The sequence below is a fragment of the Argopecten irradians genome, chromosome 6 (genome assembly GCF_041381155.1).
Source record: "Argopecten irradians isolate NY chromosome 6, Ai_NY, whole genome shotgun sequence".
In the NCBI taxonomy this organism is placed as follows: domain Eukaryota; kingdom Metazoa; phylum Mollusca; class Bivalvia; order Pectinida; family Pectinidae; genus Argopecten; species Argopecten irradians.
This window is the reverse complement of record NC_091139.1, coordinates 3,126,203-3,138,869: the sequence shown is the minus strand read 5'-3', so window position 1 is coordinate 3,138,869 and position 12,667 is coordinate 3,126,203. Positions and strand designations below refer to the sequence as shown.

Sequence of the window (12,667 nt, the reverse complement as noted above, 5' to 3'; positions counted from 1 at the left end):
CAAGCGTCTCAAAGATAGGAGTTTTGCGAGACCGGACGTCAACAACATCAACGATAAAAACAATATTGACAACTAACTTTTTACCTAGTTATGGGTTGACGGATCTTTTGAAGTCGCCGTTTCGCAGTTAAACTATCTAAGGACCATGGAGAAATACGAAAAGATCCGTGTGGTGGGAAGAGGAGCTTATGGGTAATTATGATTCGAAACAAGCACGCATTTTATACCGATTCGATTGATATAATCCTATCATATGTGCATGGGACGAGTTGGTAGAGTACATTTGTGCGGCACAGGGACACGTTACCAATTATTAGGCCTTGTCTACAGAGCAGCTATTACATACATTTCACAAGGGAAATAACATAAGAAAGTATTAGGCCTAACTTTTGTTTGAAATTGGCGTCGAGCTAGCTCTGACAGAGTTTTGTTCATTAATATTGCATAAATGAATATATTATACACAATGTACATGTATATATGTATATTCATTAAATTATATAGTAACAAGTCTCTGTGCTTGAAAACTCTATCATAATTGAACACCTTTATTAGAGGGCTGCAAGTTCGACCCCTGTGCTGTCAGTGACAGAATTTGTTTTATTAACAGTTTTCTTCTAAAGAAATACACAATTTTACAATACTTATGAACTGTCACAGTATTTTTTGTATTTTTTTCTCTCTAAGTTTTATTGTTTAATTTTCCTTCTTTCCAAGTTTCCAGCAGAAACATGTATTATAGAGATAAGCCTTTTCTACGATTGGCAAATGTACCCCTGTATGTGTCTAAGGTTTTTAGATTTTCAGATGGTATGAGGACGATTTTGGAAAGAAAATATATGATTTTAACTTGAATACCAATAAAACAAATTAAAATGCACTACCGGTTTTGAATGTCTGATTTTTGAAATACCAAGTAAAATTGCTTAATTTCATGCTTTCAAAAATCATATTAAATCATTTTAATCATCAAAACTGGCCATATCGAACCATGATGTAATGTTTAAACTTTGCAAAAATATCATGTTTAAAAGAATACGTTTAAAAGAAGTTAGCCATTGGAAAGTACCTATAAACCGGAGGACCCACTGCCTGTCAACAAAGACAAAAAAGGAGTTTCCAATTTCTATGCATATATATATATATGCACATAATAATGCACTGCTTCATAATTGCTTGCATCTTCTGCTGTAATATTTTCATATAATATGAATAAGATATACATATGTCTGATGACCATTTTTTAATAAGGCTTGAAATTGAAGAGACTTGATCAAGCATTGGTTTTTGATTCAGAATTATTGTCTTCAGTTATCTATTGGTTTCACGTTACAGTAAGTCAACAGAAAAGATTTGTTAAACAAAGAAGCATTATTGATATATACCATATTTATTTAACAGGATTGTCCACCTCTGTCGACGGTTGGCGGACAAGAAGCTGGTGATCATCAAACAGATTCCTGTAGAACAGATGACTAAAGAGGAACGACAGGCTGCTCTTAATGAAGTCAAAGTGCTTTCCATGCTGTCACACCCTAACATCATACAGTACTTTGAAAATTTCCTCGAGGATAAGGCGCTTATGATTGCCATGGAATATGCTCAAGGTTTGTTTATAGAAAGGTTTCAATTTTGAATGTAAAGTCAATCATGAGTTGCATTCAGTGTTCCAACTTTAAAAAAATAAATATTAAGAAAAGTACTGTAAAAGATAACATTTTAGTTGTTAATTAAAATCAATTATTTTCAAATATTATCAAATAAGTTTTTCAATTTCAGAGCTTAAAAGATCAAGACAATGTAAAAACGTTTCTTTTATAATGTCTATTCATTTACTCAATAGACACTATTACACTCCGTGAACTTGGATTGTTTGTTTGCAGGCGGAACACTAAGTGAGGTATTACAACAGAGGAACAACAATCTATTAGAAGAAGAGGTCTGTAAATGTACTCACAATAAATTTGATCATGATTGAATACCAATATATATACATTGTATACACATGTACATTCAATTAATTAATATATACCTTAATAGCGAGAGTTTAGTGTCTAAGAAATCTCAAACAGTAAAACCAGGTGTCAGTAAAGAACAATTTATTATAATTAGGATCCATGCAGCGCAAGTGTTGTATCAAGCCCACATTACTATGAAGACTACATATTCTGTGTTTGACTGTGCATATATGTTTAATGAGTATTATGAGTTAATCTGTATTCTAATTTGGAATCAAGTGACAACATATTTTATTCACTGTATAGTTGTATAGGAAATGAGCTAACTAGTTTAATATAATGTACTTCCTTAATATCCAACAAAATAGAGAATATTTGCATGACTTTTCTACATTCATTTATTTGACAGGACATATTGAAGTATTTTGCCCAGATGTTACTATCCTTGCAACATGTACACTCTAAGCAGATCTTACATCGGGACCTAAAGACCCAGAATATCCTGCTGGACAGAAGAAAGGAGGTGGTCAAGATCGGTGACTTTGGTATATCTAAAGTGCTCAGCAGTAAGAGCAAAGCTTACACGGTAAGTGTAGCGATTTATAGAGTTAGACACACATGTAGGGCATATACAGTAAGTGTTGGGGCCTTTAACTATGGTATAGAGTTGGTACTTAGATTTTGTTTTCTTTTTGGACATAGATGTCAATTATACTGACTAATTTATTTATTGTTTTTCCAGGTGGTTGGGACACCATGTTACATATCCCCAGAGTTGTGTGAAGGAAAACCGTATCCTTTTCATTTTAGAAATACCACAATTCCAATTTCTATAGTATTGTATTATTATGTATTACCAGAATGATATCAAATACAATATAATATTAGAGTTAAAGAAAGATAATTACTGTCTGTCATCATGATATTAAGTATAATTCTATAAGGTAAGTACATTAACCAAATATATTTGTTTCACTAAGGATCTATCAAACCTTGACGTATTGTCAGCTACAACCAGAAGAGTGATATATGGGCCCTGGGATGTGTGCTATATGAACTTGCCAGCCTTAAAAAGGCCTTTGAAGCTGCTGTAAGGCATTTGATAAACATATCTTAAACATATCTCTGTAGACACCAAACACCTACTTCATAAATCTGTCAATTTAAGGAAAATTTAATGTCTTTTAATAAATTACAGTATAATCCCTCTAACTTGACCTCACATTCCTTGAATACTGCCCATTCGGCGAACTGATCACATGGTTCCCCGGTGCCTCTGCACATGTCATGTAACAAAACCTGGATAATTTGAACAGCTATTAGTTGGAACTATAAACCGGGTTTCCTTCAATTCAAGTTATAAAAGAGGATTTACTTTACATATTTATATCTGGTTTATACAGAATTACCTATTAGTTTTTTTTTCTTTTTAATCTAGAACCTACCAGCCCTGATCCTGAAGATTATGCGTGGCACATTTGCCCCGATATCGGAGACTTATAGTGAAGAGTTACGATCGTTGATCCTAAGCATGCTTCATCTGGACCCTAACAAACGACCACACATCAATCAGATTATGGCCCAACCGATTGTATCTAATGCTTTACTGAACCTTCACACAGAGATGGGCAAGCTTCCCTGTACACGGTAAGTATACATCTATCAGGATGTATGTACACAGCAGTTACAGTCAAACCTGGGCAAGCTTCTTGTACAAAGAAATTAATTATCTACATACAGTGCAACTTGTCTAAATCAGATGTCACTTGGACAAGTACATTTGGTCGGTATAGCCAGGTTACCGGATAACTCTAAATCAAGGAGGAAATAGCCATACAATCACATTGGAATACACAGGGTCTGGATTAGATAAGAGTTGGTTTTGACAAAGTATATCGTAATCTTTGGAGAATTGAGTTTATTCTAAATATCAATTCTCAAAATAAACTTTTATCTTTAGAAAAAGAGAACCAGACAGAAGCATTTTAAATCTGTAAGTTATGAGAATTAATGAACTTCATTTTGTTGTTTATTTGTAGAGTCCACAGGCCATTGCCAACTCCAGCTATCAATCGTCCTCACCGAGGAAACAAAAGCTCCAGAGGTATAGCAAGATCAAAATTCTCATTTATCACATAAATACAGGATTTTATTAACTTTGATAACTTAATTTCTGTATTTTGATTCATTATGAAATACTTAATTCATTGTCTATTGTGCTTCATATGATGCAGATTCTTGTATTCAAAAGAAATTATTTTGTTTTAATTTACTTTAAGATACTACTTTCTCTTGTATTATATCATGATATGTTTACGTAATTGCAGACACGCTGTCGTCCAAACCACCAGCCATGAGTTCCGTGTACTGTTGGGGTAATGGTATGATGTCCCCACTGAAACTTCCACTCCCGACCAGTGATACCCAAGTTACACAAGTTTCTACTGGTCGATCACAGCGCGCCGCTGTCACCAAGAATGGACGACTGTTTGTGTGGGAGGTAGGATGGCTATAAAATTGAAATAAGTTCTAATGTCTATAGATATCAGTAAATAAGTATCACAGACAGTGAATTTGTGAAAATTGCTATTTTGTACAATACTCCGTGTATAATATATTAAAGGAAATTGCAATGCATATGTGTATGTATATGTGTATGTATATGTGTAAGTATATGTGTATGTATATGTGTATCAAATTAGTAAGGAAGTGTAACATACAGATGAGAAGTAATAGAAATAAAAAAAGAATATCACAGCTATTGATTAACAGTTTTTTCTGAAGGTCACTTTTTATCACTTACTCATTGATTCAATATATCAAAGTTTTGTGATTTCTAGAGTAAAGATAAATCTATGTCTAGTCATATAAAATCAAAGAAAGACAAAATTTTCAAGATGTGATGCTGCTCACAATATAAGTTCTGCTTTATAATTGTGTAATGATCACTGATCCAGACTTTTCACAAAGAAATCCATACTCTTATTAGAATTGATGGAAAATCATCAATTCAGGGTTTGTTATGTTGACAAAGATTAATAGAATCTTACATGGGTCTGTGAAGTGGACTGGGATATCTCAACCCGAGTGAAAGATTTTGGCCGGTCAACCCGAGGCTTGCCGAGGGTTGACTGCCAAAATCTTTCACAAGGGTTGAGATATCCCTGTCCACTTCACAGACCCATATTTGATTCTTTTTCTCCCATACTTAGTAGTAAAATGACGAAATTCCACTTGGTTTCAAGATTTTTCATCGCGCCATTATCGCAGGAACGTCGTTATGCGGCAAAATTGATGACGTCATCTACAATGCTTGCCGCAGTTTACGCAACATGTATTGATGACGTCACGTTATTGTCTAGCGCGTGCGAGCTGTCTTACACCCCCCTGTGTAAGATAGAAATATCTTTATCCTAGCAACCGCGGGATATCCCTGTGAAGTATGGGAGAAATCCAAACTCCTGCATGCTTGTTAGACAATCTCTAGGGAAGAGATACATATGTACGTGTCCATGTAATAATTATTGATTCTGTGTGATATACAACTTTCAATTATGAAATGATCTCTGCTTTACCAGGCCTCCGTAGGAACAGATAATTTGATGCCAGGAGCAGCAGAAGGCCAGTCTCTCGGGTTCATCCCCAGGTATCTAGAGGGTCAGTCAGCGGTCAACCTACAGCACGTGTCGTGTGGGGACCTATTTACAGCTTGTCTCACAGGTAATTGATATCTCACAGGTTTTACTTAACATTTCTCACAAATAACCTGTATATCTCATCATCAAATATCTCACAATGAATATCACACAGGTAACAAATGTTAGATAATATCTAATTACAAACAAGATACCTGGGTAATTGTACTTACATTTAGAAATACCAGATATACTGCTAACCTCATTAAGATGAAGTTCTCTGATTACTTTTGTGTTTGTAAGATCGTGGTATCTTGATGACGTTCGGAAGTGGTGCCAACGGGTGTCTGGGTCACGGAAACTACAACGACGTAGTACAGGTGAGAGGGAAAACTTTTGTTTCAAAGAGAGATTTAAGTTTTAGAAATTGTATGAAAACACTGTATTTGTTAGACTCCAATCACCAAGTATCCAGAAGCTAGTGCAAAAGCATAATCCTCGAAATGTTTCCCAATGTAAAGTTTTTTTTGATTCCAGTAAAACGTTTACCTGACCTCAAGACTCTCTTGTTTAGAGGTACAAACCTTACAAACTATCTAATGCATTACATTGTAAAAATCCGGTGAGTATGAATAGAAGTGATTTATTTTGGAGTCTGGGATCAAATTGATGTCTAAAATGAAATATGATTTAGAGAAATATTGGTGCTTTGTAAAAATCTTGGTGAGGACACTGACAGACGACTAGTTCTTGTGAAGTATCAATTCTCACCATCCTATTTGTATTGTATGGTTACACATGAATTTTCATAAATAAAGTCATATTCTGACAGAAAATGCACAAAATATTGCTTGAAAACTAGAAATATTCCTAAGATATGAACCCCCCACCATCCATTGTAGAGTATTTATCTGTCCAGTTGATTTGTTTGAAAATGAATCTTTTATTTAACATTTTAAAGTGTATCTGCTGATTAAATTCCACCTTTGTTAAACCAGGCAAAGATTGTGGAGTCGTTGCTAGGCTACGAGGTGGTGCAGGTTTCGTGTGGTGCTACCCATGTATTGGCAGTGACCAATGAACATGAAGTGTTTGCGTGGGGCAGGGGAGATAATGGTTTGTATAGATAAAGTATAAATGAGATGTTACTTTGAATTATTTTATTTCTTCCTTTTATAACTCTTCTGATACTTTAAATTTAATTTTCACAGTGAGTGATTTATCAATTACCATCAGATTATCATAGGAAGTACTGCAAATTCTGTTAGATTGATGGCCCCAAATTTTACTTCCATTTCAATAATTTTCTCTTGAAATCTAATTTCGTCTTTGAATATTACAGAGTTGTTTCCCTTGCAAGTAGGTATTGATTGTTACGTCATTATTTTGTGAGCACAATTCAAGTTGTTTTCTCCGAAAGGTTTGACGTTACAATCGCAAACACATGACATCACAATTAATACATGTACCTACCCGCAAGGGCAGATAACTCTGTTATATGCAAATACGGAATAGCAATCAGAATGTCAATTAACTGATAACATAATACATGTATTTGTAACTAATCATCATAGTTCAGGCTTATATAAAGATTTCCTCTGACACCTAGCACATGCTAGTCAGTTACTGATAGAACGATATAAAAGTGATACATTTAACTGATGATGTAAAATGACCTTGACCCCTCTAATGACCTTGATTCCCACAGGACGTCTCGGCCTTGGTAGCCAAGACTCGTTCTCCACGCCCCAAATGGTCCAGGTCCCTCCACCTCACCACCCGTCCTCAGTTCACTGTGGTATGGACTGCTCTATGATTCTTACACTTGACAACAAACTTCTATGTTCTGGGAGTAACAGGTAAAAATCTTATGTTTGATAAAGTAAGTTAAACTATTATTATCTAAAACCATTATTTGTATAACTTCCAGAAAAGCAGACTTACAGCTTTGAAAATCAGAAATCTGTATATATTAGTAAGAGTTGATTTCTAAATTAACTTTTAATGTTACAGTTATTTATACTGTTTGTCTTCAAAAGTTATTGGCAAAGTAATTAGATTGTTTATAGTCTTTCAAAACAAAATACTGTGGTCAAAGGGATTTGCTACAATTTTGGTGTATGTATTGTATTATAGATACAACAAGCTAGGCCTTGATGAGATTGGACCAGATGGTATCTGTACCAAAGTGGTAGAGGATGTATACAACTTCATGAACATTACTTCCCATCCCATGAATGATTTAGCAGTGAAAGAGGTAGCTCTTGGGACATCTCATACAGGTGTAGTTACAGGTGAGACTCACATAATACAGCAAATCTCATACAGGTGTAATTACAGCACATCTCATACAGGTGTAAATACAACATATCTCATACAGGTGTAAATACAGCACATCTCATACAGGTGTAAATACAGCACATCTCATACATGTGTAAATACAACACATCTCATACAGGTGTAGTTACAGGAGTTACAGCAAATCTCATACAGGTGTGATTACAGCACATCTCATACAGATGTAGTTACAGGTGTTACAGGAAATCTCATACAGGTGTTACAGCACAATGCATACAGATGTAGTGACATGTGTTACAGCACAACTCATACAGATGTAGTGACAGATGTTATAGCACAACTCATACAGATGTAGTGACAGGTGTTACAGCACAACTCATACAGATGTAGTGACAGGTATTATAGCACAACTCATACAGATGTAGTGACACGTGTTACAGCACAACTCATACAGATGTAGTGACATGTGTTACAGCACAACTCATACAGATGTAGTGACAGATGTTATAGCACAACTCATACAGATGTAGTGACAGGTATTATAGCACAACTCATACAGATGTAGTGACAGGTGTTATAGCACAACTCATACAGATGTAGTGACAGGTGTTATAGCACAACTCATACAGATGTAGTGACAGGTGTTACAGCACAACTCATACAGATGTAGTGACAGGTGTTATAGCACAACTCATACAGATGTAGTGACAGGTGTTACAGCACAACTCATACAGATGTAGTGACAGGTGTTACAGCACAACTCATACAGATGTAGTGACACGTGTTACAGCACAACTCATAAAGGTGTAGTGACAGGTATTATAGCACAACTCATACAGATGTAGTGACAGGTATTATAGCACAACTCATAAAGGTGTAGTGACAGGTATTATAGCACAACTCATACAGATGTAGTGACACGTAAAGGTGTAGTGACACGTGTTACAGCACATCTCATACAGGTGTTACAGCATATCTCATACAGGTGTAGTTATGGATAATTAGAGCTGTGAAAAAAATGTCTAGATTTTCCTTCTGTTTAACAGTCTGTTTGGGATATAGGATGCTTAATGCACAATTTCAAAGCTGTACAGTGTACCATTATCTTGTATGTATATGTAAGGATCAAACTACCTGTCTCATCTATGTCATACACAGAGCCTTTAGATTTGCTATGCCATAGTCAAGGGATAGATATCACAGCAGTGATAGTAACCCCTGGAACATCAAGGGGTAGATATCACAACAGTGATAGTAACCCCTGGAACATCATGGATGCAGCAGTAAGTGTATTTTGATATGCTATTTCATTGTAGTGGAAGGTCAGTGCTATGTATTTGGATCCAATCAGTTTGGACAGTTGGGAAACTCTGAAGGTACAAATCGTCAGATACAGCTAGTGCGAACTCTCCTGAACCAGAAGGTGACAAAGGTGGCCTGTGGGGATACGTTTACAGTGGCAGCTGTTGAAGGCGAGTTAACACACTCAGAATTTATTATTATTAGAGAAGAAAAAGACACAATTGTCTTATAAAAGTAAAAGGAGAATTAACAGAAATGTTCCACCTTATTGATTTTTTATTTTGGTTTGAACTGTACAAACATGGAGGATGGTATATTGATAATGAGTGAATATGCAAATGATGTAAATGGATCTAGTCACTTCCTTGTTTGGCAGTACACGACGTATACAGTACCCTTGGTACTCACTACAGACATTGAATGTGTTCACTTGGAAAAATCCATCACATATGTCATGGTTAATGAAAAGAATGTGTGATATTTCAGTGTAAAATTCAAATTAGTTCAGTGCGTAAATTAGCATATAAAACATGTATTTTCATAGGAAGGGAGGAATTATTTAAGGGAGAATTTATAGGTAATATTTGTTTTTACAGGGGGAGAGGTTTTCTCTTGGGGTAACAGTGCTCGAGGGCGACTGGGCCGAACAGACACAGATTCAACACCTAAAAAAGTCAATTTATCATCGGACGAGCTCTTTTCTGTAACATCTATATCCTGTAACCATGGAAACACATTGCTGGCAACCAGACGTAAGTAATACTGTACATGTTTGAAGGTTATGATACAAAATATGCAATAAAGTATTTCTGATAACTACTTTTTTCTCACCAAAGCTTCAAAATAATGTAAAATTTCAAAATACAATACATTTTCAAAACCTTAGAATACTGTATACTTTGTCCTCAAAACCTAATAATACCTTTTACATGGTTCCAACTTCAGAAAATAATGGTATAAGGCCTTTCTTCATTTCCAGCTGTTCAAAGAACTGACAGTCCATCGATGGAACAGTGACAACTGTGAATTGTCAATATCTTCTGGGAACAATTTTAATTTGAGTACATCAAGTGTTCATGACTTATCCTGTGCATATTGACTATCCTTCTGCAAAAGTTTAGAGTGTCCCTCCCATGACAATGAAACCTGTGCAAATTGACCATCCATCCATAGAACAGTCAAACCTGTTTATATTGACCATCCTTCCATAGAACAGTGAAACCTGTGCAAATTGACCATCCGTCCATATAGAACAGTCAAACCTGTGTATATTGACAATCTGTCCAACTTGTGTTTATTAAACGTCCATGGAACTTATATTGTGAAAGTTGTGTTCATTGTATATTGACTATCCGTCCTTGAAACATTGAACTGTGTGTATTGATTATACATCAACAAAACAAGGAAACTTGTGTGTATTGTTACACCTGTGTAAATCGACCGCCCTGCCTGATAAACCTTAGATATGTGTTCCGTGTACAAGGAGTATGTCTCGATTGATGTAGAACCTTTACATCTGTGTAGAGTATACAGTTACAATATAATTGTTAGTGCTATTGTGAGAAGTGTGTTTAATGGTGATCTATATGAGACAGCAGATTTTTTTAGTTGTATTCCGACACCCCCCCCCCCCCAAAGTTACATATAATTATGTTTGTTCTATGTACTAGTACTGTTTATGTACTGCCAATCAAATTAAAATAACGATGAAATACATTTATAAAATGTATCATGCTTATTCTCAATATTTTGCAATGAAATGGTTTTTTTAAAATATCACTATTGTTTACATTTTTAACGCTTTTCACACGACCATACATTGAAGCGACTTGTATTATGTATAATACATTATTCATCTGTGGACCTGATTTTCTATTTCTTATACACATTTATTTCATTTTGTACCATTGGTAGTCTACGCAGATCCGTCCACCATTTCTCTGTGATAAAATCATGTTTTAAATCTGAGCATCTTTGTTGTTTATTTATTTGTTGACACTTACCTGTAATTTACAAGCACCTGCTTGATACCGATGTTTGTCAGCCTCAAGGAATCAGGACCACTCATTCTTAGAATAAGGGTCCAGATTAGGGAGCTAGTTGTAGAGAATCCTTGTTGAAGTCATTTTAGGAGATCCATGCCTTATTGATGCAAGCGATGTGGTTGAAGTGTTTGTCACTTCCTTTATAGCACGAACCAAATTGAGATTCACTTCAAACTGTACAGGAATTATCATTTTCATTCAAAAGCTTATATGTTATCTTCCCTGATCTTAAGAGAAACTAATTCGATATGTACGCCTTTATCATCAGAGTCCCACAATTGCACTTCAATTCAGTATAGCATAGTGTAATCAACTCTGGGTCTCTGACGATGATACACCTTTGATACTAAAGGTGGGACAAATTTTCTTAAGATGAAGTCTCAAACAATACACTTTTTATACACAATTAACAATAACTAAAAATGGTTTGATTTTACATACTTTTATTTTACAAAAGCATACACTGAACTTCAAGTTCAGTCATTTTGCACAGGTAGCACATGTATATATGTACAACAAAAATATGAAGTTATGATTATTTTAAAAGGGCATCACATGTCCCAGCATGTATGTTGTGTAGATTTTACAAAAATGTATTCACAACAAAAACACTTGTTTGTGATTTAACTAAATAACAATTGTATAATCAATTAATTTGTGCAATTAAATGCTATGTATGGTAAGATGATATATATCCATGCATTGGACACATTCTAACACAATAGGAATTTAGAATTGTACAGTATAAACCAATCTGAAAGTAAGAAAAAATATCTGCACATTAAACTTATTCATTCTTCAACTACACCCCTATTAATTTGTTGATGAACAATACAGAGTTTTCGAGATCCCACATTGACATGAGTAAAGCATTTTTCATTGATTAGTCCCATCTTCCTGCAATTGTGACATCATCTTTTGATGTGAGTTTTGTGATGTCATTATCACCGGAAGATGGGAATAATCGATGGTAAATTGTATTAACACATACAGTTTTTGGGTCTCAAACCCTGTATAGTTTGCTGTGAGTGTATGGTAAATTTGTTATTGGATTCTTATGAAAATCAACATAAGTAAAACATTCATGTATTTTTACAAGGAAGAGAATCTTGATTTGATCAAGATTGGTTACAAGCATCATCCGACAGTTCTATCGCTTGAAATAGTATCCTGGAATAAAAAATTTTCCTAATGCCACCTCAAACACCTAAACATATGAAAAGTTCGAAATGATAGCTGTAGTTAACATATGGGAAGCTTTAAATGTTTGCAAAAATTATATTATTTGTCAGCAAATATTGGAACAAGTGAGTGAATTGATACACCATTTGAATTGCAAGCATGGCCCATGGCACAGGAGCATGACAGTGGACAATACATCACAAAATATAAAATCACCATCTATATGTCATACTTGTATGTTAATTGT

The 12,667-nt window shown here is 34.9% G+C and overlaps 1 protein-coding gene across 1 annotated transcript; it reads left to right on the top strand.

Moving 5' to 3' along the window:
* Positions 1-2: 2 nt before the first annotated feature.
* LOC138324732 (serine/threonine-protein kinase Nek8-like) lies at positions 3-11,161 on the top strand. Its single transcript, XM_069269843.1, has 17 exons — positions 3-192; positions 1,402-1,607; positions 1,884-1,939; positions 2,368-2,544; positions 2,701-2,750; positions 2,967-3,048; positions 3,397-3,605; positions 3,998-4,062; positions 4,286-4,458; positions 5,537-5,678; positions 5,897-5,973; positions 6,592-6,709; positions 7,302-7,452; positions 7,730-7,887; positions 9,208-9,363; positions 9,790-9,945; positions 10,173-11,161. The coding sequence occupies exons 1-17, from the start codon at positions 146-148 to the stop codon at positions 10,208-10,210; spliced, it is 2,061 nt and encodes a 686-aa protein (XP_069125944.1). The 5' UTR covers positions 3-145; the 3' UTR covers positions 10,211-11,161.
* The last annotated feature ends 1,506 nt before the right edge of the window (positions 11,162-12,667 follow it).

Bases quoted from the DNA above. Each gene is read 5' to 3' on its own strand.
- LOC138324732 (XM_069269843.1), top strand. From the start codon at position 146: ATGGAGAAATACGAAAAGATCCGTGTGGTGGGAAGAGGAGCTTATGG. The intron at 3,049-3,396 runs GTAAGGCATTTG...TTTTTAATCTAG, and splicing joins AAAAGGCCTTTGAAGCTGCT to AACCTACCAGCCCTGATCCT. The intron at 3,606-3,997 runs GTAAGTATACAT...GTTTATTTGTAG, and splicing joins GGCAAGCTTCCCTGTACACG to AGTCCACAGGCCATTGCCAA.